At 38.8% G+C, this 27,549-nt stretch overlaps 1 protein-coding gene across 1 annotated transcript; it reads left to right on the top strand.

Moving 5' to 3' along the window:
• Positions 1–1,808: 1,808 nt before the first annotated feature.
• On the top strand, positions 1,809–26,919 carry LOC128739628 (CLIP domain-containing serine protease B4-like). The gene is made up of 5 exons (XM_053835125.1): positions 1,809–1,968; positions 25,688–25,851; positions 25,919–26,202; positions 26,262–26,558; positions 26,622–26,919. Exons 1-5 carry the CDS (start codon positions 1,809–1,811, stop codon positions 26,917–26,919), a joined length of 1,203 nt encoding a protein of 400 aa, XP_053691100.1.
• The last annotated feature ends 630 nt before the right edge of the window (positions 26,920–27,549 follow it).

The following is a 27,549-nucleotide window of genomic DNA, read 5'->3' as shown; positions in this document are numbered from 1 at the left end:
TGTTGGAGCGACAAAAAAAACCAAACGTCTACTGGGCAAGGTCTGGGAAATACGTCGCTTAGCGTGATATTATTGTCACTATCATACCACTGACTGCGCTATGTGGCGGCTATATATGATTTGCGCTACAACCACACCGGTTAGTTTCACTGTTGTTATACATTGGGGAATTACCGAGAAAAGTGGACATTCACAGAGAATGCAAAATCCTTCTGTAAGGCAGGATGACCCCATCAAGCGAGCAGAGCGAGAGCAGTTATAAGCAATGGTTTCTTTATCAAGTGCAACTTTTCCTCTTAGCGAAACCAGATGCGTTCAGAGAAATATTTAATGGCCGTTTTAACCGGCTTTTTTTCCACACTCAAATTACCAAAGTTTGAGCTTAAGATAAGTTTTCTCCCAGTTTATAAAATAATTCAAAAAAATATTTTTTTAAAACACATAAAGGACAAGAATAAAACTGATCAAATTATCAAGTCGGGAAGAACTTGAAGAAGAAATTATGAATTCTTGAACTGTGGGTTAAAACTCATTGGTTGACGAGCAGCCAATCCCCATGGTATCTTCTGATGTTGAAACTGAAAAAGTAAAAAAAAGAGTAACGTTATTTGTAGAAGCAAAATTGAGACTGTTTTTACAAAATGTGCCCCATTACTGAATGTAATGAACAGCTGCTAGTGCGGGTCAGTCTGACAGCCAATAGATTATAATAAAATTGATTTATATATTACTCATCATTAATTCCTCGCACTTATAAGCGTAAATCTAATTGGCAAACGTGGATCCACGCTCGACACAATTAGAAGCGGCAGGAATTGAATCCGATTTAATTTGTTTGTTTACACTGCCGCTGAAAAACAATTTTCGCTAGGGGAAGAGGGTGTAAAATACTGCACTCTATTTGACGTGTTCGGAGATCTCCGAAAAAAACTTCAGATAAGTATTGTTCAAAGTGATTTGAAGTGAAAGATGGTGTCTGGCCTTACAATTATCTTTCTATATCATGGAGCTCAATAGACCGAAAAAAATCTGGCACTGAGGCAGATTTGTCGGTTCTGTTGGCACATATGAAGCAGTTTGGTGATAGTAGTTTCTTGGTATAGTATACCAGGAAGTTCATCAGTTCTGGTTGATGGCCAAACCACTTGGTTTGAATTACGACTTCAAAATTCCGATATGTATTGCGATGTACCATATGACCTTCTGGTTTTTTCCTGAGTTATTGCCAAAAATCTTAAGATGGGACGCCTTCGCTGATCGTCAGATGAGCGGACATAACTCAGGAACACTACCGTAAAATTTTTGTTACTAAAAAAAAATTAATGAACAAGAAAAAAATATTTAATTTTTTTCAAAGAATTAGAACATAGTTTTACGGCTTTCTTTTCTTTTCTTTTCTTGTTATTGTGGAAAATTTTGTGAAAAAAATTTTCCAAATGATATTTTTCCCGGATTACTAAGAAAATTTACATAGGAATAATTCTTAAACTTCATAATGCAGATTTTTAACACTCCCAGAAATTCGGAATCGTCCAGGTGGCTTCGTCTTCGAGGTATGATGCTGGTCTAACAAGCCAGACATTGTATGTTCGAATCGCGGCTGGGCGCTGCTGTTAGAGTCCGTAGGATCGTTGCATTCGCCCCGTAATTGTCCTGTAATCTAATAACCGACTGCGAAGTCTGTCGATAAAGAAGAGACAAGTCGTAAGACGTTTATACAGAGCGGTGGCACTAATAACGAATCCAAAACAGCCTTTGTAGTGTTAGATAGCATTCCAGATCGCATGATCAATTGGAAGACGTTCAACATGAGGATAAAGGGCCGTTTCTTCATCAACCTGCACTGTTCGCACGAAGGTAGACTCGACAATGAGAAGGAACCGTTCTATGCAAGGCTGAAGGCATCGTACGACTGCTGCTCGCCTCCGGACATCAAGATCGTCATTGGGGATATAAAAGCCCAGGTCGGTGAGCAATAAATCTATATAGACCGGTGATAGGACCCGTAGCCTGCGCATGAACATGAACGATAACGGCCAACGATGTATAAAATTTGTAGCTTCCCGAGGCCTAGTGATCTGAATCACCTTTTTCTACGCAAAAGAAAAGTATAAAGCCACCTCGAGGTCACCTGACCAACGTACAATGAAGCAAATTGTTTCATAGATAGTTGTTCTGGGGGCTACCCTATATGGCATAAAGACATTTGGCATAATGCTGTTTGGCATAACGCCATTTGGCATAAATCCATTTGGCATAACGGTCTTTTGGCATAATAGTCATTTGGCATAATGGTTATTTGGCATAACGACTTTTTGGCATAATTTATATTCTAGCCAGGTTTTGTTGTTTGGTGCTTAATCTTTATGTGTGCAGCAATTTACTGAGTACCTTTTCAGTTTTAAATTGTTAGAACTCAGTCAATTTGGAAGATACGTTACGGAAATTTTGTGACATCGTAAAATTTGTTGATTTCGGGCAATTGAATCTGTTCCTGCGGAATAGTCAATTGGGTACACAAGACAAAATTAAAATTGTTTTCACTGATTCTTTTTGACATTTCGAAAGGATATGGTCACAGTAGTACTGATTGATCATATCTGAACTGATTCTAAACGAATAATCGAAGTTTTAGTGCTAAGCATTATTGCGAATCCTAAACTATAATCTGTGATCCTGTAGAAGCCAGTTTCGCAATGACCATTCAAAACAAAAATTACTACCTGTTCCAGAATGTTCAACCTGATTCATCGCATTATATGAAGAAGTTCTTTAAATGAATTTCTAGAGCCCACCCACATCATGACAGTTATTTTTGTAATCCAACCAGTTCTCTACTCCATAGCTGACACTCCGTAGTAATTGCGGATTTTCTGGCACTGTCTTTTAATGGCCAAATAGTCCTGTGTGTCTAAACTAGATAAATTTACGAAACAAATAACACCTGTTGCGTCAAAATCAATTTAAATTTGTTATGACAATTGTTAAAGTTCGCTTTTGGGTAGCCGGGTACGCTTGTCGCCCTCCTAAAGATGTTTTTTGTAGTTGGTAAACCTACTAAAACGAATAAGCCTAGACAAAAGTGATTTCTGCAAAGGTTCACCGACAAACACTCATTAACTTTATAACATTAAACTCGATTCTTATAACACCAGTGACAATTAGTAATTGATAATTAATCTTTGCGTACCGATTTCCTGTTCCATAGTATGCTAAAATGTCTTTGACTTTTGTGCTTTTCAAAATTTCTGGTAATTGGTTATCTGCCGTCAACCTCAAGAAATTTTTTGTTGCTTCTTGCCATAGAAAGAAATCTTACATAACTTTTCGAAAAGAACTAAGAGTATCACTTAAAAACGTACCGGTGCGTTACATATACCTATACAGTCTGAATTCGTTGAAACGATAGAATTTTGAAATACAAGTGCATTTTAGTTAGAGCAGGGCCCAACTAGAGAACACCCAACTAACGAACAGCCCAATAAACGAGATTTTTTACGAGCGAGTCATTGCTGTATTTGAAAGTCTTACTGACACTTCATATAGCACACAGTAACCATCTACTATACACTAAATACAAAGTCAAGTTTTTAGTATATGTCCAGCCAGCAGCACAAAGCTTTTAGTTATTATAAAAAAAAATGTTTTTTTGTTATTTTTCAACGAATCCTTGACAACAGATATCCCAAATTATCACTTGTATGAAAAAAATAAAAGTTTTCTAAATATGTCATTCACCGTGCACAAAAATTTATTCACCGTTATGTCTATGTCTTACGGATAATATTTTTGGAAATAAGTTCTTGATTTGGAATAAACGTGATTTACGAATATTTCTGTGCAGGTAACCATTATTCAAAATCGTTTTTCGCTGCTTATTAATGAGGACCACTCGTTAGTGATGGTAGCTGCGTGGGTACTATTTTGCGGAAAACCAATTCGTAATTGGCCAAAACGCGGATTATAGTGTTTCGCGAAAAGTATTGTTTGGTGGAGATTCATTCATTTTGCGAAAAGTACCATTTTGCGGGCAAAATTTTCGCGAAATGTACTATTTGGCGGATAACTATTATGCAGAAAATTTCTTTTTTCGGAAACTCTATTTCGCAGTAATCCACTTAATTAAGCCCATGGACTTCGATCGCCTCACAAAGAAAGTGTGATCCGTCCTTACTCGCTGTCGCTCGTTCGGACCCAACTGAAGGAAAAAATTAGAGGTCAGTAAACCTAGGAAAACAAATAAACCTAGACAGATGTGATTTCTGCGGGGGGGCTGCCCCCCCGCAGTGGCCGGCGCTTCCGACGGCGGGTCACCGGCGAACACTCGCCGTTGCCTACGGCCGGCTCGCCCTGAATCATCTAGGAAAGTGACCATTAGGTCATAAAATAATGTTTGAGGAATTATGCCAATTGGCGTTATGCCAAATGGCATTATGCCAAATAGCCCCTTATGATTATGCCAAATGGGTTATGCCAAATAGCATTATGCCAAATGACTTTATGCCAAACGGGTGCCCCCCGTTGTTCTGTAACATCACGAACATACGTTTCCTACGGGGTGCGGATATTGACTCTGACCGTCAGATGTCACCTAGTAGCTGTATATACGCGCTCAAAACTGTCAACCGCAGCCTTTCTCCTCGGCTGAACATCAAGCAGCTAGATAATCCGCTATCTGCCGAGAACTGCGCGCGAATACTGAATGCCATCGGGGAGATCGTTACAGCTATTGAAGCCACAAAGTATACGAAATGATTGGTTTGATGAGGAATGCCAACAAGCAGTGGAGAGGCAAAAAATGGCATGAAAAAATTATCTGAGCATTATCACTAGCGATAACTACGTTTACAGAGCTTACTCGGCCAGATCCTGTTACGGCGATTGTTACCGACACCACAAGGTTTCATGGGGAATTAGCAGACCTCCCACGCCTTTCCCGAACGGTAACCTTTGGCGGAGAAGAACTAGAAGCAGAAGATGAGTTCGTGCATTTGGCATGGCTGGTAACCGCCGACAATTATACTAGTAACCAGGAGATTCAGCGGCGCATTCAAGCGGAAAATCGTGCGTACTTTGCCATACGCAAAACGCTATGCTCAAGAAGCTTACGCCACTGTAAAGAAGATACGGAAGACGTACGCGCCCTTACCGTGTTCTAACGGAAGGTACTGCGGATAATATTGGGCGAAATACAAGCTGAAAACGAAGAGTGGCGAAGATGTTTAAATCACGAGCTACAGGCACTGCTTAGAGAGATTTCCAACGTACATCTGGCGAAAGTCGGTAGGCTATAGTAGGCTAGCCACCTCGTAAGGATGCCGCACGACAACGCGACAAAAACGGTTCCCATCAACAACCCCATCAGCTCCAGAAAGGAGCTCAATAGGTAAGAAGGCTCGACCAGGGGTGACATTGCGATTCTCGTTTCGAGTGACTTTGGTTCGTTTTGACCACGTTAAACGAATGGGCGAAACGCGAAACGAACCAAAATCATTCGAAACGAGAATCGCAATGTCACCCCAGGTTTGCGACTTCTGAGATGCTTGGAAAATTGGCACCGAGTGGCCCGAGATCGAGTTGAATAGAGACAACTGCTGGAAACAGCACGAGCCACCCGGCTGCTATCGACGACAACGACGCCACTTCAACATAACGCTATTTTGTATAGTAGGTTGCTGGAGTGTTACACATAACTACATACCCCAACTCCACGTATCCTGTAACGGTATTTGTGAATAGTCCCTTACATTTTTATAAAAGCATATTTACTCTGCGATGCTTTGTTCCGAAAATTAGAATATTTGCATGAAATAAACGTTTAGGGAAATCGCGTAGAATAACAAAAATCGATATCGTGAAATTTTTGTAACTAAAAAATAATGGATTACCGTATAATAAAAATAAGTTTTCCTCCATCGTTAACAACTTTTCCAACTGATATTTTTCCTTGATTATGAGTTGCATTTTCATCAAGACATTTTTAGTCTACGACACTTGATTCAAGAATTACAATGTTTTAAAATACGCAATATCCGAGAAAATCGAAAAATTTCCCTTTGAGTTTTGTGAGAATGTTGGGAACCTCAAATTTTTTAAATATTGTGTCATTAATAAGTCAATAAACTAGGGGTATGAAATAAGGAAGGCAAACGAGAAAGCGTCCAACATAGCTTTCGCCAGCCCTACCTAGCGCCTCCACGCGGCCATACCCGGTAATACTCTATTGAGTAGCTAAGCTAGGATGTGCGATGCTGCGTGGTTCCCGGTTGCCTGATCTCAAAACTGAGATTTTGAGCAGACGGTTGAGCCGCACGGCCTTGTTCTCGGGTAAGCCTAATATGTTATTTTAATTCAATATTTGTTTCGTTTTAGCTCATCAAGCACATATACAGTAAAAGTTTGGCCGTAATAGGTTTAAATAATGCACATGGAAATAAGGCAAAATTAATTTAATTGGCTATTAGATGCACTGATGGAAACTAAAATGACGCGATAAGTAAGAAAATGTTATATTGACTCAATCAGCAATTTGGTAAGATCGTTTCAAGTCGAATTTTTTCACATGTTAACTCTAATAACATACCAAACGAGTTGAAAGTCTGAATGTAATAGTTAATTCCATATGATTTTAGTACTACCTTCTGAAAATTGTGAACCTTGCTACAAATAACTGGTTGTTTTATTCAGTTAGGGGCCATCCATATACCACGTAGACAGCTTAGAGGGGGGTGGGGGGTACGTTAATGTCCACGCTTGTCCACGCAAGGGGGGAGGGGGTATAGAAAATGTCCACGTGGACAAGCAACATTTTTTTGCAATAAATAGAAGTTTCATTTATGCCTGTTAAACTAATTAAACATATCAGTATAAACCATTGTTCAGTATTTGTTAGTTCAAATGAAGTTTTATTTTCATTTTCTGAGACATATGTTAAGGGGACATAAACGACCAAAAATTTTGAAAAAATCAATTTTTTTTATTTCAGATTTTGATTCTTCTTTTTCTTTTTTCTCCGGCTGTGTTTTGTTTACAAAGCTCAAAAGTTAAAAAAATCTTTGTCAAGCTACTACCAACAAAACAAAAAAAAGTTTGTTCCAATATGTTGTGTAGTTTCTGAGAAAAAGGTACATAAAGTTTGAAAATGATGGTTTTCCAGGAGCGGCGTTTTATTCCGCCTAAGTTGTTCCACGCCGCAGTGGAATGTTTATGTGTATGATCGTTTTTCGGCCACTTCCCGTGGTCGGTATCAAAATAAGCGGAAAAACTGCAGACTCAAAATCTGAAATAATAAAATTATGTTTTTTTTTTTTCAAAATTTTTAGTCGTTCATGTCCCCTTAACGTAGACATATGCATATTTCTTGTGAGAAGGACGAAGCCTGCGTTAGTAATCAAAGATGTTGATTGTCTAGCCCAAATGTTGCAGTAATACAATTTATTACTATATTACAACTCTTTGCATCCTTTTGTAAATGACAAAGCTAACGAAAGTATACCAGAAACATTCGATCTCACTCTAAGTGGTGTCGCACAGTATGAATATTTTCACGGATAATGAAACCATTTTACCATTCCCGTGGCTCATTTATCATTTAGCTCACGATTGCACAGAATGTGCATTGTATTTTGCCTTACAATCAAATAGAGCTCGTCACGAAAAAGAAAATCCATAGACAACGTATTTGTAAAATAACTCGTCTTCTTAAAATTTCACGAACCACAACGGAGAGGTCTTGTGATATGTTAAAGTCAACGGCCAAGCTACGGCACTCGGTTGGACAAAGGTTGAAGCAGATGAATCTTCAAGCGAAGATCAAGTTGGCACAGGCTTTCCTGTGGTCCATTATTTATTTGCAGTGGACAAGATTAGCATGGTTAGAAGAACTAGAACTAGATAACATGTCTAGTTTAGCTTGCTTTTACGCAAGCTTTTTTCAGAATCTTTTTTAATTACAGAATAACGCAAATTGAAAACAAAATTGAGCATAGAATTTCACATTAGAAAAAGAATGTCCACGTAGACAAACAAGAGAGGGGGGTGGGCGTTGAGTCGATGTCCACGCTTGTCCACGGAGGGGAAGGGGAGTGTTGAAAATTGGCATTTTTATGTCCACGTGGTATCTGAATGGCCCCTTAATGCCATTGCACACCTAATTTTATGAATGTTTCTTGTAGCACTTTTTCTCAGCTTTCCGATGGTGGTCATAAAATGAAAATCGGCTGGGGGCTCAAGGTGAAAACGGCGATTTTTTGATAAAATCCAACATGGCGGTCAAATCCAAGATGGCCGCAAAAAAAATGTTTATTCCATTTTCCCTCCCTCCCTGTTCTTCTTCTTTGCAGAAGCGGGCCATTTGTTAGTTGTTTCATGGCAAATTTATGAAATATCACATGATATAGATCTCAAGGTTTGCTGCAAATTTAACTTTTCTTGAAACTGTTAGGCCCCTTGGCGAACAAGGGGTTCACTATTTGGAGGTGTCAAAAGTGTAATTCTTATTTATTAACCATTTTCAACCAATTAAGCGCAAAAGTTCGAATATTCGAAGACCTCGTGTCAGTAGTGGCCCCGTTTCAGCGAGAATTACTTTCTATATATGTCAAAATTTTCCAGTTCATCCAATTAATCATTTTTCACATCATACACTTACTTCTTTTACAAAAACCCGATTTAATCCACCTAGTGATGTAAGGAACCTTTGTTATACCATTTTATTTGTCATTTGATATGGGCAACTCCAGCTCAAATATTATTTTTGATTGAAAGGAAATTTTGCTGATATGCTGTATACCACGCAAGGATTCATTTTCCATTAAACATAATTTTTTCGCCAAGAATAACTTTTCAAAACGACGTATTTAGAGATGAGATATTTTTAAATTACATCTTAATTACTACTTATTTCTCGGGTAATTTTTCTAATAGACCTATGTGACAATAAGAGATACTCTGCGTGTCTCCTCTCTTCCGTTTTTTACTAAAGCATTTTAACACATCAGCTTTGCATGAATCGGATCACTAGTTAGCTAAATGTTTTGAAAATTTTCTTTTCTATACATGTATGTAGCCATGAAAAGTGGGAGAGAGGAAACGCGAAGAGAATCTCTCATTGTCACATAGGTCTTTTTGAAAAATTATCCAAGATTTGATAAGTTATGGGAAATTAGACGTATTTTCAGAAAAAAAATCACTGTAAGACAAAAACTGCGCAAAATCGTGACAAAAATTAAAATGTTAATTTTCTCAAAATATCCTCTCCTATTTGCGCTATTTTTTTTAAAGATAGCTTTAGGTATGCTTTTCTGTGAAACTAGCAAAATCAAATTCTATACTCATCATTTTGAACTAAATTCTCATATAAACTATTTCTTAGGCCCAGCCGTTCTCAATTTATTACAAATGAGAAATTTAAAAATTGTGTATTAGGGTCAATTCATGCAAAGTATCCGATAATCGTGTAATCGACTTTCACGAATTTGAACTAAATTTTGTCAGATTGTTTGTTTTAGGTCAGCAAGCAAAAATGCTGGTTTTGGTGCCGATTGGTCCTCCCCACGATTAATGGTCGTACCTCTTTTTAAGAAGGAAAGACCCGTTTTGTCAAACCATTTCATTTTCTTTGACTTATAGATGAATATCGTCGTAGGCTTAGAAAGAAACTATTTTCGCATTTTTACGTTCCAATTTCTATTTAAAATAGTCGAGTAAAAATGGTTTTTTAGCGTTTTGACCTGGAAATGTTCATATAGAAATCGACACGTCTTCGGAACTCGAATCAACTGTTTCTTAATGCTGTGTTAGTTATTATCCATATGCATTCTAGCGATAAAAAATATTCAAAGTGCCTTTTAACCTTCTGAAAAACTTTGTAGAACATTTGTAAGTAATAAAAAAAATCGAGTGCAAAGTTTTTGCGCAGTGTTGATTTTAAAGCGGTTTTGTTAAGCAAATCATTAATTTCATTAAGTTTAGTAATAGCAAGAGCTTTCATTGGTACTAAGAACGTTGAAATCGATTATGTGGTTCCGTAGAAAATTGTGTCACGTAATTTTCACATTTTTGCTTATAACTTTTAAACGAAAAGTCGAAACACGAAACAATTTAATAGAAATATACTAGGCAATAATACCTTTCAAACAAAAGCAAAAGCGAACGAATCGGTTCAGCCATCTCCGAGAAATAGGCGATAGAAAATCCAAGTATCACACACACACACACACACACACACACACACACACACACACACACACACACACACACACACACACACACACACACACACACACACACACACACACACACACACACACACACACACACACACACACACACACACACACACACACACACACACACACACACACACACACACACACACACACACACACACACACACACACACACACACACACACACACACACACACACACACACACACACACACACACACACACACACACACACACACACACACACACACACACACACACACACAGAGACATTGCTCAGTTCGTCGAACCTGATCGATTGGTATATGTGACTCGGCCCTCCGGGCTTCGGATCAACTATTCTTATATTCTAATAATCCTGTAAAATATTCTTATCCTGTCTGTTAACACAAAAAGAAAAACAGGGACAACAGAAAAAGTTTACAACAAATGATGAGAAACTGTGCAAAGCGATTGGCAAAATACTTTTAAAAAATTCCAACAATTAGCTTTAATTGGCCACCCACCTTTCGTTCACCCTCGTCGAAAATTCTCCTTCTTCTTATACGGGTCTACTGAAGTGGCATCGTCAGCTCGGACCATAATGAGTCGAATTTGACCTACGTCAGCGGAACGACGGGCGTGCGGAAAGCAGTGGAGCGAGATGCGTAGGAAAACTGTCCACCCTCAGCTGTGAAGAATTATCGTCCATGCCTACCGGTTGGACAGTTGATTCAGCGTTGGCTGCTTTTGCCGCTTCAGTTGCGAAAAAGAAAGAGGAAAAAAGAACCATTCCGAATCCGGAGATAACGACATGGACTTGAGTCTTTTTGAGCCAACAAGATTTACCCCTTTTTAGTGCTTACCGGTGAGCACGACCAGGAAGGTGAAATATGCGAGACACGAAAGGAAAGTAAAATTTTGTCAGCAGATCTGATTCAATCGGTCGCCTAGCCCTCGGTCTCAAGAACGAGAATCAGTATGATATAATAAAAATTTAGCTAATAATGAACACAGCAAACGAATACACTCGCAACCGCTTTAGATACATATACATATTTTGGGAAAATTTTACTATGCTAATGTGGAATAAATAATCTCTGTGGAAAAATCATTGAATAAAAATCTTTTGTTTTTTTTTTTGAATTTCATTCAAAAATATACTAATACGCTTAAAGAATGTTTAGTCATTTAAAATATATTTAATAGCGCCGTAGCAGACTCGTGACGGCAGCTTCTCTCGGTAAGATGCTCGATAATTTCAAAGCAAAAAAACACCTTTGCCATTAACAGCTACAGTTTCATTCATCAGCCAACAACCTTTCCTAATCTGGATTCTACATTTTTTCTCCGGGTGAGTTCTTTCACCCCGAAAATAAAAAAAAATATCATCGTTCATAACAAACTTTGCAAACGTCCTTGGGAAACAATATACAGCTAGAAAAAAAGCGACCACAAAACTGGTTACCGTATTAAAGAAAGACAGAACAGAGCATGAAATCTGATCGCGCAAAACCAATTCAATAGAATGTAACGGATTAAAATGGATGTGACGTGATGAATAAATAAATTCCTCGTTGGAATCAAAACGAGTACCTACAATATATGCAGATACAAGTAAAAGATACAAACTCACCGCTTCGATGAGCATTCGAAAACTAAATCAGTTCTCTTACATTCAATCGAATTTATAGTTTCGCTGCGTAATTTGACCCAGGAAAAATATGCGCCTATCATTGTGCAATAAACGCCAAAGTGGCAAGATAATTCAAAATTAGGGCACACAAAAAACTGAAAGCTTACGTCTGCAACCCCTTTGATAGTAATAAAAACAACGGAAGGAATAGAACTTAATCCAACAATTAAAGGGCGATTAATGGTTGCATCTTCTTTTTCCTTTCGGTTGCCATTGCCAGTGATCCGTGTCATAAGATGAAATACGAAACGAAAGAACCCGTTTTATGGCCAGGAAAAGGATGCCATTTACGTCATCGCCGAATGATATTGAGTTCTTACAGGGCGCAATTCCGCCGTACTCGAGAAGGATCCGATTTCTTGTCAGTCGAGAATGGTATTTTGGAAGGTTGTCCAGAAGATAAAAAAGGTGACTATAGCTGTTTGTATCGTGTAGTAATTACAGTGGCAAAAACCTAAGTTAAGTTTTATGATTTATTGTTTGATGTTTAATTGAAAGAAAATAACTATAAATTAAATTGAAAATGTAATTTGAGAGTATATCGCCTCAAAAATCATGCCAATAATTAATAGGCTACGCGGCGAAATTCAAAGCTCATAACGACTTCCATGCTGTGTATTAAAATTCATTGCAACAACATGGCTAGCACATTATGTTCGTACGTTAATGTGCAGAACACTTTTACGGATGTACACGAAGTGGTACAGATTTTGCACTTTATAGCTCAACTGCTACCTTGTTTATCGTAAGGATTTGCGTATTTTAATCACGTCCGAGCGAAAGTGTTCAAAAAGACGACGAAGGAAGATAAATTTATGACATTGCAAGACGGTTTCCCCTCGGTAGTATTCCGCATTAGACATACATACATTTCGCTTATTTTTTACCGTGGCTTATAAGAAATGAAAATCTCGAAGCAAGTCTAGCAAAACACTTATCCGTATTGAATAACAACTTAAAGCGGTATGCAAAAGCTTGAGAATAAAATCAAAACTACACATTTATAATGATACGAATTATGATTGCTAAAAATTTCAACCTCCCGCCCAACAAACGATATGAGCAACACCTTTCTAGACTCTTCTCCGTCAAAGTCCGATTGATATTGACACACTAATAATCATTTAAATGACGGAGAGCTTCACAGAACAAAAAAATTAAAACATCATGTATGTGTCGATGTGGTAATAACCTGTTCCATGTCGTTCTCACTCATTGCTTCATAATCTTTCTGTATAGTAATTTGGTAATGCTTATTTGAGTTAATCAAATGGATACTTTGATACATAGAATATTATACTAAAACATGTTCAAATAATGAGTGTATCACTTTCATTGAACAATCTACCTTTTAAAGCGGTAGAAATGAAAAGTTTGACCACATTCGGTTTGGTAACAAAATCAAATTGTACAGACAGGTTTCAAGAATGGTACGGCCGTGATACTGACAGGCGGAATCTATGTTTCGTCTATAGGATAAAGAGCTGAATAATCCATCTAATAGTAAAAATAATCTTGTCAAAATGTTTCGGATATTTTAATTCTTACGCGAAATGTGACTGCACTTGGCGTCCACGACTTTAATAAAATCATGTTTGAAATCCTTGTCATTTTAATTGCAGTAAATAGCTTACCCAGTGCTTTTTCCCGTATATTTGCTGTCATTTTGTCATTTGCCATTTTAATTGCAGTTCAATAGCTTACCAAGTGCTTCTTTCCGTATATTTGCTATATAAAAGTTTTCATGTATAGGATACGATGTATGATCAAAAAGTGAGTCTCGTTCTTTTTATCCCATGATCTAGTCGGACAAGCTAGACTGTCATATGAATATTATTGATCAAGTCTGATTGTATTATTATCGTCGAAATAATCCTGTACCCTGACAGTAAGATGATCAATTTGCAATGTTGGAAGTGTGACTCTGCACACGCATCCAAGCAAGTTTACAATATTGCTTGAACTATCATTCTGAGGTTGTGCCAAAACCTAACAGGCTGTGCCCGAACTCATTTGTAAGTTTTGTGCGCGGATCCTGTGCTTCGGTTCGTACTTGAGTACATGTTTGCGATGAATTAGGCGATGTTTGACGGTCGGATTGTATGCGCACTGAGAAAATCGAAACAGCAGGCAATGCAAAACCTGCTTGCCTACTGTACACTTGAGAAATGATTTACTAGGAATATTTGTTTCTACAGATTAGGTATGACTACTGTAGCTATAGTTCGCTTAATTTCTAACGGATGGAAACGATTCAGTTTTGTTCAATAATGGGAAACAACCATGTACATATCTTCTTTTCTAATGATCTAATGATTGCATATTATTCAAGTATGTTGGTCGACAGAAGATAATTTTTTTTTAACTCTCGAAGTTTTTTTTTGGAATAAACTTCAAACATAAAACTTCAACGTGTTGAAATTGAAAGTTCGCTAGTTATGAGTGACGTTGAAAACTATTTTTCAACACTCAAATGTAACTGGTTGTTGGTAAAACGTACATTCACATACATATATTACCCTAATTTGGGTGTATACTGCGTATTGTGTTCAAAATCATTAATAAATAAATTTTAATGTAATATTTCATAGTAGTATTGTTTCGGTATATCTATAATTCGGTAATCTATAGTCCTACATAATTCAAAATTCCTGGGTAATACAAATTGAAACTGAAACGAATTTCAGGCGAATTTGGAATAACCAGTGCTGGCTTGTTCATTTGTTGCTAGCATTAGCATATGCTGGTTGATCCTTAGAAGGGTTTTAGTTACAATCTTTTTGGCTTTTGGATCAACATAAATTTTTTTTATCTCTCGAGATAACAAAACCAATGTATTCTACACATTACAATAAATATATGCAAAATTTGGCAACCTATACACACGGCCTAATCTTATACCATTGCACTATGGGCAAAAACGAGCCGAAAAAACGCGATATGGCTGATACAAGCTGATAAAATGTAGGTAATCTAATGTAAAATTTTCCGGAGAATCGAGTATTGCCCACCGCTTTCCCGTTTGTCATCGGCGAGTGCCCTATTTCGCTCATTTTCCCCTATTTTTAACATCTTTTACCCTTTTTGGACTAAATCAAGCCAGGCTTTGAGAAAACAAAACTTAAAAACCAAATTATTTTGTGTAAAGAAGTCCATAGAAATGAATGGGGTTGACCCCGTTTAGTTTAGAGCGGGATCATCGCTTCAAGGCTCATAAACTTCAGCTTCTGAAGCAGCGGAACGATCGTTACATAGCTATGGAAATACACGCAAATTTTGCAAGTTAAGTTTTTATTAACCTTAATACAACAGATACACCGGAATGTCCAGATTGGCTCAAAAAACATCCAAATGTTGATTCAAGAATTTGTCTTAGAAAATCCCGTAGTTGAATACGTCATTAGCCACACTTCTTTATTATTTTTCCATTTATAAATGACCAGTTTTAGGTTCCGGTAGTACTTTATACGGAAGTTTCGTAGTGTGGAGTATGAACGAGTGCTCTACAGTAAAATCGAATATATTTCTAACTGCAATAGTTTATGTTTTCATTTTATACACTTGCTGTTGTCGGATGCTTTAAAAAATTGTTATCCAAACAAACAAAAGTCTAGAATTGACGACAAAATTTTCTTAATGCAAAATTGATAGATATAAGATAGATATTCGCTACATGTAATCGTTATTTCGTTCTGATGCAATGAAACTGAACACTGAAACTGAACAACTAAATAGGACTTAGATTGCAATTTGCAATTGCACTTGAAATTAAACACGAAATTTCACTTTGAATTTCATTTGAAATTGCATGTCAAATGGACATGGTATTGGATTTGATATTGGACCAAAATTTAAACTTGAAATTGGACATTAAATTCGAATTAAATGTAGAATTCAAATTGAGTTCAAAATAAACATGAAATTTGACTTGAAATTTTACTTGAAGTTAGGCTGGCATTGCATATAAAATTTGGCTTGAAATCAGATTTGAAATCACACATAAAATTTGCGTTAAATTTTATAGAAAAGGTATGGCACGTTCCCCATTGTGTGTCCCGGGCACACCAGTGATGATATGTAACATTTTTAGTAGCGCCCAAAGTCCTAATTCTCCTATATAACTCAATGAGTTATAACAATCAGAATCTGTTACAAACTTGAAACTTTTCTTTTCACTTCCTGATCAGTTTATTTCCGATTTGTAACACAATGTGTTTTAAATATCAGAATGTGTTATAAATTTGATGTTATCTTGTTATGCCCTCCTGATCGGGTAGATATTGAGATACATTGATAACACATTTTGTTATTGAGTAGATATTTGAAACATTGTAAGATGAGTTTAATAACTGATTTTGTTATCATATCTTATTGTGATCTTAAAATGACATTCGATATATTTCATAAAAAACTTTTTATTGATTAAAGGGATTTTAAATTATAAATATTTTATAAAACAATTTTTAATAAGTCATGTGCTACTACATTTGTTATTCAATACCTTAATAATACTAAAATATGTTATTCTAAACTCTGGATACAGTCATGTTATTGATTTGTTATTCAAATAACACAAGTAGTTATTCTTTTGGCCATAAAGGAGCAAAATTTTAATATTATTTTTTGGTATTTTACCAACTATGTCAGCCAAAACAAGACCAAATTTTGATATGAGTTATTAGATTTCCAATAACACATTTTGATATTATTTTGCTCTTCGCTCCTGCTCGGGTGGAATCGTTCAATGATAGGCAAAATACCCTATTATTGTAACTGAGATTCTTTTCTGGTTTAGGTTGTCTCAGATTGTCGACAATTGCTCTATCAGACCGTCGGCAAATAAAACTAGCTGAAAGAATAAGGGGAGAAAACACCAACCCCTTGGGCAGCTGCCCTAAGTGGTTAAAACTTGCAACTCGGACACGCCAACCCAATCAAATGAAAATAAAAAATTTAACTGGATGAGTTCTAAATAACATTTTTTTATAACAAAATCTGCTTTGCATTTTGCTATAAACTTAGGCTCGTTTAAAATAACAAAAATTGTAACAAAATCCGATCTAGGCATATCACAAATATATCAAATTATGGTTTTATTTGATCTAGTTTATATCAAGATGTCAAGATCAAAAACCAGCATTCTGCCCCTGCTTTATAACTAAAATGTAACAAAACGTGTTATAAATAATAGAAAGAGATAGAATCTTTGTAAAACATTTTATGTACCGCAAGTTTTCATAACATATTTATAACAAACTTTGTTAGAAATATCAACTGGAGCTATAATTCTGTAATAGAATCATTTGATGGGGAATCCAAATCCTTGTAATAACGCTAATCAAAAGTCCTGAATCAATAGAAAAATTTAAATCATGATTCATAAGTCAAATCTTTGAAAGTTATGCTACATTGAATTGATTTGAAAATACTTCATACTTTTGGCATCACTAGTATGCATCTTTCATTTGTGTAAAGAATTAAAGATACAGATCAACCCCGCAGTTAAGCGTTCCTCAAGGTTATGCCAAGTCCAGAATATATTATAGAATATATTCTGATATATTAAATCATATTATATAAGTTCAACAAGCATTTAAACATTAAATTTTGTTTATTATGTATAAAAAACGTTTTAGTTTTGGCTAAATAAACCGAATACTATAATTTTAAACAAAAGTCAAGCGGGAAAATTTTTAAAAGCTTCAAAGCAGTAAAAAGAAACAAGTGAATAAACAAAATTTTACGCGAAAATAAATATTTTTGAATGATTTAATGGCCGTATTGTGTTAAATAATTAAAATTACATTTTAATCACCAATCGTAATTTAAATATTCATTAAAGCGCATTGACATCAGATTTGCTAATAGCATAACGGTCAGAAGAACATTATCGACACAGTTTCTTTCACCTTTGCTGTGCTGTATGCACCCACAAAATCAGCCATCCATGCTGAACACGTCGCCTCAATTCATCGCAGGTACATCGCGTGCATCGTCGAAGTACATCGCATGATGTTACCAATGTTTCGTACCAAAGTGTGAACCATTTGATCAGAGTATGCGGTCCGCAAAAAACTTTAAACACTGCGATGAGGCAAGTTTGAGTTGAACGTGAATCAAAGAAAAATGACTTCGATTCAACTTGGGTTCAGCATATGCCAACACTGTCAATTTGTGAAATAGAAGGTCAATTCTTTTAAACTAATCTTCTATCTAACGTTTTGAAACGAAATTTGAAACGCAAATCTGGTTTTAAATAACTAGGTAACTAATCCACAAGAAATCCTATTTGCTGCTTACTGTCCTTTATTTCACAACTCGCAAAAGGCTGTCGCATGAGTTCCGAGAAAAACAAATTTATTGACCGTTTCGAGAGTCTCCCCATCAATCACTTTTACAGTGCCAAAAACAGTCAAGTTGGCATGTGCTCTATCCACTTTCATGCTTCGTTTGTAAAAGCTAAACGATAATATACATACCTACATTAATTCTTACAACTTGATTCTATTAAAACCCGATTCAATCCACCTGGTGGTAAAAGGAACCTCTGTTATACCATCTTGCTTGTTACTTGAGATAGAAATTTACACTTCTTTGGAACGCAATTTAATTGTTAGTTAAAGTTATGCTCGTCGAGTTATGATTTCGTCGTTCAAAAGCTATGATTTAAAAAAAATTTGGCAAAACGACGATTTTTGTGCACAGTCTATCTCAGTAACAGGGACCCCAAATGCCACATGAAAAAATATGGGGTTAAAATTTTCTGAAAATGGGTCTCTCTCTCTCTCCTCTTTTTGTCAATATTTTTTGTTTTGTTTATGCTTGCCTTATTTTGCTTAAAATGACGTCGAAACAAAAAGCATTTCGAAAGCGCGTTGTACACTTCTACGAACTGCAACAGAAATCTTGGCAAAAGTATACGGTACAACATTCAAAAAGCGAATATGTTGCGGTTTCGACTGTTTACCATATCCTAAGATGCCCAACAACTATTCGCAAGCAAGGTAGTGGAAGACCAGTCAAAATTATGGACGCAGAAGAACATCGTTCTCTTTCTCGTTTCTTCAACAACAAGTCCTCTGTTTTTGCTATCAATTAAGATGCAGCAGACGAATGTTTGCCTTATCTAGCAACTCCTACCCCTACCTCCACGTGGTACCAGCTGGAATACGAGCAACCTTAGCGGAGATCGGGTAACCAACCCCGGTGGAAACTAAGGTCGTATACCAACAGGGGAGGAGGCACAGTGTGTCTCGACACTGCAAGATGGCAGCCCCATCACGAGACTCGGTAGCGTAAGCCCTAGTACGGCTATATATTTAAACAAAAAAAAACTTACAACAACAGTCAAGAAATATCTTCTCGGAATATTCGGCATGGACCAAGGCGACGAAATAAGGACATGGAATGGAGACTGGGTACCTGGAACTGCAGATCACTAAATTTCGTTGGTGGCGACAGGGTGCTGCTCGATCAGCTAGAACCCCGAAAGTTTGGCATCGTGGCACTGCAGGAGATCTGTCGCTAGGACGAGAAGATGTGAAGGATCCGTGGCAGCAGAGCCCGATTTTTCCAGAGTGGTGGAGCTACCAACGAGCTGGGAACGGGCTTCGTAGTGTTAGGCAAAATACAGGATCGCGTAATGGATTGGAAAGCGATCAACGAGAGGATGCGTATTGAGGATAAAAGGCCGTTTTTTCAACTACACCATCATAAACGTGCATTGCCCACACGAAGGTAGACCCGACGACGAGAAGGAAGGATTCTATGCGAAGCTGGAGGCAACGTACGACAGCTTCTCACCACGGGACATCAAGATCGTCATCGCGGATATGAACGCCCAAATCGGTAGGGAAGCAATGTATAGACCGGTGATCGGGCCCCATAGCCTGCACACCGACCCGAACGATAACGGCCAGCGATGCATCAATTTTGCGGCTTCCCGAGGCTTGGTGATCAAAAGCACCTTCTTTTCTCACAAAGATATCAACAAGGCTACCTGGAGATCACCTGACCAACGAACCTCGAACCAAATCGACCATATTCTCATCGAGGGCCGGTTTTTCTCGAACATCACCAACGTATGCTCCCTACGGAGTGCGGATATTGACTCGGACCACTACCTAGTAGCAGTACAAGTGCGCTCAAAACTATCAACGGTTTATACCTCACGACAAAGCCACCCTCCTTGGCTAAACATTCGGCAACTAGGCAACCCGCGAACTGCCGATAACTACGCGCGCATACTGGATGAAGCTCTGCCTTCTTCTGTGGAGCTAGATGCTTCGACCCTCGAAAACAGATGGAGTAGGATACGCTCGGCCGTCAACGAGGCCGCAACCGCGGTGCTAGGTGTGGAAATCTCGAGTGCACGAAATGATTGGTTTGACGGGGAATGCCAAGAAGCGATAGAGAGGAATAAAGAGCTTGGGAAAACTATCTGAGCATATCCACGAGAGAGAATTTGACCAAGTATCGTCGAGCGAGGAATGAGTTGACCACGATTCTGAGAAGGAAAAAGCGCCAGAAAGAGGACAGAGATCGTGAGGAGCTTGAACTATTCCGGGCTAATGATACCCGCACGTTTTACGAGAAGGTGAACCAAACTCGCAAGGCCCACACACCAAATCCTGACATGTGTAGGGACGAGGGAGGGGATCTTATCACAAACGAGCGCGAGGTGGTCGACAAGTGGAACCAGTTCTTCGATGAACACCTCAACGGCAATATAGCAGCAAGAGACGCAATGGAAGTTAACCTCGGAGTACCTACAAATGACAACATCGTACCGGCTCCCGATCTCGAAGAGATCCGACGAGAAATCGGTCTGTTGAAGAATAATAGAGCCGCCGGGAAGGACCAACTCCCGGCAGAACTCTTCAAAAATGGCCACGAACCGCTAGTAACGGCACTTCACTGGCTGATTTCAAGGATTTGGGAAGAAGAGAAACTACCGGAGGTGTGGATGGAAGGCGTAGTCTGTCTCATCTACAAAAAGGGCGACCGGCTAGACTGCTGTAACTACCGCGGCATTACGCTGGTTAACGCCGCCTACAAGGTGCTCTCCCAGATTTTGTTGCGTCGTCTATCCCCAATAGCAGGAGAATTCGTAGGGCAGTATCAGGCGGGCTTTATGGGGGGCCGTGCTACTACGGATCAAATTTTTACTCTCCGACAAATCCTTCAGAAATGTCGAGAGTACAAAGTGCCCACGCATCATATTTTCGTGGATTTCAGAGCAGCATACGATACCGTTTAACGCGAACAGCTATGGCAGATAATGCACGAGTACGGTTTTCCGGACAAACTGACGTGGCTGATCAAAGCTACTCTGGAACGAGTGATGTGCTACGTGCGCGTTTCGGGGACACTCTCTAACCCTTTCGAATCACGCAGAGGGTTACGGCAAGGGGATGGACTGTCCTGTATGTTATTCAATATAGCTATTGAAGGTGTGATCCGGCGAGCGGGCATTGAAACGAGGGGAACGATCTTCAGTAAGAGTAGCCAACTCCTAGCCTTTGCAGACTACCTCGACATCATTACTAGAAACCGTGGGACGGCGGAGGTAATCTACGCCAGACTAAAAATGGAGGCTAGGAGGATAGGGTTACAAATTAATGCGTTGAAAACCAAATATATGGTAGGAAGTGGCTCCCGAGATAGTAACGTTTGTCTCCCACGGACAGTGACTATTGACGGCGATGACCTGGAAGTGGTTAATGAGTTCGTATATTTGGGATCTCTGGTCACCGCCGACAATAATACGAGTAAGGAGATCCAACGACGCATTCAAGCTGGAAATCGAGGCTACTTTTCCCTTCGCAAGACGTTTCGATCAAGGAACATACGCCGCCGCACAAAGCTAACGATGTACAAAACGCGAATCATACCGGTAGTCCTCTACGGATTTGAGACAGTAACTTTACTTACGGAAGAGATACGTGCACTTGCCGTTTTCGAACGAAAGGTGTTGCAGACTATTTTTGGTGGAGTACAGACGGAAAGCGGAGAGTGGCGGAGACGTATGGATCACGAGCTACAGGCACTGCTTGGAGAGATTCCCATCGTGCACCTGGCGAAAGTTGGGAGACTACGGTGGGCCGGCCACGTCGCAAGGATGCCGGACGACTGTGTAGTGAAATCCGTTCTCTTCAAGAACCCCACTGGCACCAGGAATAGAGGGGCTCAACGTGCTAGATGGCTCGACCAGGTTGAAGCCGACTTGCGTGTGTCGAGACGCGCAACGAATTGGCGACGAGTAGCCCAGGACCAAGTACAATGGAGAGTAATTCTTGATACGGCAAGAGCCACCCCGGCTCTCGGCTGAATAAGTAAGTAGACGAATGTTTGATGAAAATTTTGATCCTGTTTCTACAAAAACATCATGCAGATGGACAATACGTGTTTTGGCCGGATAGAGCATCATCGCATTACGCCAAAAAAACACAATCGTTTCTGAATACCCATTCGATCCCATTTTTACCCAAAAACCACGACCAGAAAAATCTGTCTCAGTGCGCCCAATCGAAGATTTTTTCGGGATTTTGAGTTCCTTGGTGTACAAAAATAACTCCGTAGGGACTCCTTTCGCTGATAATCGCCAAATGTTCATTCGAATCTTCCTCGTTGGTCTCGATTTGGTCACGTACAAAGCAAAGCAAAGCCTAGGTGCTACATTCCGTTTTCGAAACTTCACCTTCTGTTTTTATACAGCAGACTTCGCAGCCAGCTGTTAGAGACGTCCATCAAATATCTGCTTTTTAGATACCCCCACCCTCTCCCCCCTCTGTCCGATTGTGTCACAAACCTAACCACCCCTATCGACGTCACACAAATTCGAGAAAAAGCAAAATTAAAAGATAAGCATGTTAAAAATTAACCGTTATGTGTGCGACAAAAAAAACATCTTTAGCAGGGCGACAAGGGTACCCGGGTACCCAACATTGATATTGTTATAACATCAACAATTTTAAACCGATTTTGATGAAATAGGTGTCATTTGATTCATTAATTTATCTAGTTTTCAACTATTTGGCCATTAGAGAACTGATTGTATTGCAGGAAAATCAGTCATGCGGGTATAAAAACTCTAAAAATTGATACAATGAACTATTTCCTATAATGAGATGAATCAGGTTGGCCATTCCGGAATAGGTTCCTGTGGGGCCATGGGTGGCCAGTCTGGGATTGGAGGTAAAACCTAGCAATATGGGTATCAAAGTTCTTGGAATTAGTTCGGTAGGTGATATTTTTTACATTTCGATGTATTTTGATTGGTTAAAATGGAAAATGGTTTCTACGGGGTCACAGATAATACTGCAGGATTCAAGATAATGCTTAGCATTATCAGAACAGTTCAAAACGTAGAACCATCCGTTATACATTTGGAATCAGTTCCGAAATTATTAATCAGTACTAAACTGGCCATATCAGTTCAAAACATCTAAAAGATCCGCTAAACCAATTCTAATATTGGATTAGGCACCCAACTGGCCATCTGTAACCCTACAGGAACCCAATTCTGGAATGGCCAATGCGATCTAAACTCTCCAATTTATATAATAAGATGAAAAAAGGGTCCACAATGTCAAGTTCAAATCTAATAACTTTGCTGAAAGCTGATATTCTTTCAAAACAAGCGGTTTCCCACGTTTTACCGGACGTTGCTCCGGAGTTCCCGATTCCCGGGAACTACATGTCATTTGATGGCCAAGTGCTTTATCTAATCAAAACTAGATGAATGTATGAATCAAATGCAACAAGTTTCATCCAAATCGGTTCAAGATAGCTAAAGTTATGAACATAGCAAATCATGGGTACCCGGGTACCCTTGTCGCCCTCCTACGTAATAAAAAAATTCAAGTGCCTTTCATTGCTAATCCCCTATATGGATATGCACCAAAAAAACTTCAATTACTTAAGATCAACGAGTTTTACGATGTCGCAAAATTTCAATGACGTATGTTTTAAATTGAATGAGTTATAACTATTTTAAAACTGAAAAGGTGTACCCGGGTACCCTGTTGCACACATAACGGTTAAAAGCGGCTAATAAAACTTGTGTCACCTTTTAAGAGTTTAGTGTATGATTTATAAATAAAATGCAAAGAATAATTGCGGATTTCCCCGGAAAATTTAAATTTAAATTTTTTGTGGACTGGGTCGCAAAAAAGCCGTTGAAATTTCCAATATCCTTCATGTTGCGTTGACTCGATCTCAAGCAAATAACTAATCCAAGCGTTTGTCCGGTTTATTAAAACGAATGGTGTTTTTGTAGTTGTGGTCCAACAAGTGTTAGCGGATTATACAGCAAACGTCTGCCTGGTATAATGCAATTAATATTTTCTGCAATCATAGTTTTGGCGAAACCGAATCTAAATTCTGTCTTGGTTCTAAAATTGAGTACTTTTTCGAAATGTTTTCACTCGCAGCATTGTTCTCACAGATAGATTTTTGGTCATTCTGTTCCAAACCAAAAATTCAACATGAAAAAAGCGGGTTAGAAATCTAATTTTTTGTAATTTTTTATTGTTTGCAGAGTACATCTTTGCAAAAAGATACGATTTATGTAAAAATCTCAATTTTGATAAAAATGATCAAAGACCACTATAATTCGGAACGGCTCAATTATAAGGTTGCCAATTCGAAAGCTGTTTCTTTAATAATTTTTAACACGTGCTTTTTAATTGTAAACCATATTTTTTTTACTATTTGATGGGGCTTTGAACCGTTGGTTGGTTCGCCACAATAAACCATATTACATTTTCAAAGGTTTTGGTATCGTGGTTAGCCACGACGGGTCCACCTAGTTACTATATGATATACTTCGTATTTGATGAACTTATATTATTTTCTTCGTGTTATATTTTGCTCTATATCTAATTCACGCATAATAATTTACGCTGCATTTAATGTGCTCCCATAAATTCAGAAGCCAGTTTCACCAATAGTAATATGAATGCGAAAAACAAATATTAAAAAGTAAGGTTGCCTTCATTTGCGAACAGTTATTTCGTATCGTTTCTTCCCGGCAAAAAGCAAACAAAGAATGTAACAAAACATCATCATTCGAACTGACCCTTGCAACATTGCGGAATACAAACAGCCAAATTAGCAGGGCCCGTCCGAAGGTGTATCGTATAATTTTGCCCATTACCACCAATGATCATGCAAAACGGCACCATTCCGGTCTCACTCCTGGCTGCTGGCCGCGACGACCGACCGACACGACGTGTCGTTGACGTGAATGATCACTTCGGCACTGTTTCTCTGATAGCGCCGGATACGTTTGAGCAGCAAGTGCGAGCCCCTTCGGCGGGGTCCTGCTGCCGCACGCTGAAGCCACTTAAAATGAATGAGACACTTATTGCGGGAATGCTTTCCAGAACTTTACCAGCACGTTTTAGGCTCAGTTCGGTGTTATCGACCCAACGCAATACATCTCGAGTTATGCAAATGAGACGAAAATAAATTCGAGTATGTTTTCGGATCTACGCTGTTTCTAATAATCGCACGGTGGGTACGAACCTTTAAATCTACAATGCGCACCTGGCATCCAGATTCAGTTGCTGTCGAGTTCAGCTACCATCAGGGTCGTATGAAATTTGCTATCCCGTGATTGTGCGCAAGTGATACCCTTTGGATAGATGAAGCGAAGCCACTATTTACTGCTTTTAATTAATACTTTAGCATGTTTACAAGGAATCTATTCAGGTTAGCATAAATTAGTTGAAGTTTAATTGAAAGTGAATCGAATTATAAATCAACATTTTTCTGGTAGTTCCACGTGATTGGTGTGTCGATCGAGATGGCTTTCCCGGGCGGTGTGTTAAATTATCGAAGTGTAAGGCTCTTGCCGATATCTATAAGATCCCACCGAAAGCGCGATGGTACAATTCACGCCTACCAGAATTAATTTGTGGACCCTATTCAAAAAATCCTTACGTAAGTATCCGAGTGCGCAGCTGTAAACTTTGAACCTAATGAATTCGATTGACGAACATTCGCGTAGGTGTGTTGTTTGGATCATAGAGAAGACTATGAGCTACAGAATCTCCAATCCAACTTGGTTGAAACGACAACCAATGTTCCAGTGACCACACCCTCAACGCAGTTAGAAAATCTAGACAGCAATATTCAGTTCACTGATATCGGAGAGTTTCCCTGGTCAGCATTAATCCAGTACATCAAGCCGCAAGGCTTTCTTGGGTTCCACTGTGGAGGTACCCTAATCAACGAGCGATTCGTTGTAACGGCTGCTCACTGTATTAATGCGATTCCACCAATTTGGAAAGTGTAAGAGGTGTTCGAGTTAGGGTTCAAGGATCAGCCAGCTTAAGCTAGTTCAATTTCAGATATCGCGTTCGGTTGGGTGAATATGATACGAAGAATAAGGAGGTTGACTGTGCGAATGGACATTGCGCCGATATGCCCATGGACGTTGAGGTCGATCAGGTTGTGGTTCATCAGAACTACACCACACGCCAGATTAGCCAGTATGATGACATCGCCCTGATCAGGCTCATGCAAAGCGTTCAGATGACAGCATTCGTGCAGCCGATCCAGCTTCCACCCAACCAGATGGAGGATATGCTGGACGAAACTAAAATGCCAATTGTCTCCGCCGGTTGGGGAAGAACTAAAACCGGTGAGTTATGAAAGAATCGCAGAGTGATTATAAAGTGACTTTCTTATACTACGTTTTGTTTAGCAAGTGCAAGTAACGTGAAAATGAAAGTTCGACTCGATATCAGCGATTTGAGTGCTTGTGCAGATGCTTACCGGCAGGCCGGTGCAGAGCTTATGGACACGCAATTGTGTGCTAGTGAATGGCAAGGAACGGGCGTCTGCAGTTGTGACTCTGGCGGACCTCTGATGGCGCAGATGGACGAACAGTTCTATCTGGTCGGAATCACTAGCTTTGGACCAGTCAATTGTGGAATGAAAAATATGCCGACAGTGTACACCAATGTAGTGAAATACACCACATGGATCGCAAGTAATTTAAATTAAATAACTGTTAGATAGGTAATTGAAGGTACTCGAAAATCTACACTGTACCTAAGTGCGAATTTTTTTCACCAATGTAACCGAACGTCGAATGTTGTAATATACTGTCGAGTTTACCAATAAGGAATAGGAAAATTCTAATCATTTTCTATTGTAGTGTAAGAAAAGTGATAAATAAAATGATGATTTTACCGGAAACAAAAAGGTTGTGAATGTTTTTATTTTCTGCCCAAAAGTGAGTAACAACATATGTGTTTCCGTTTTGTGACTCCAACGTATCCAAAATTCAGCATGATTTTCGCAGCATGACCGTGTTTTTGTACTCGAAAATAAAAAATCCATAGGAGTAGTATGGTAGGATAAGGCTTCAGAGAAAATAACGTACGACTCCCACGGACAGTAATTGTTAATGGCAATGAACTTGAAGGGGCTGATGAGTTCATATATTTGGGATCTCTAGTCACCGCCCACAGTAATAAGAGTAATTTACTGTGGAAATTCAATGGCCCATTCAAACTGGAAGCGGGCCTACTTTTCTCACCACAAGAAGTGTTCGATCAAGGAGCATACACCGCGCATACAAACTCGAGACTGTGACCTTGCTTACGGAAGATATACGACTCGTACAGTACG

The sequence above is a fragment of the Sabethes cyaneus genome, chromosome 3, assembly GCF_943734655.1.
Source record: "Sabethes cyaneus chromosome 3, idSabCyanKW18_F2, whole genome shotgun sequence".
In the NCBI taxonomy this organism is placed as follows: domain Eukaryota; kingdom Metazoa; phylum Arthropoda; class Insecta; order Diptera; family Culicidae; genus Sabethes; species Sabethes cyaneus.
This window is presented reverse-complemented; position numbering and strand designations above follow the sequence as displayed.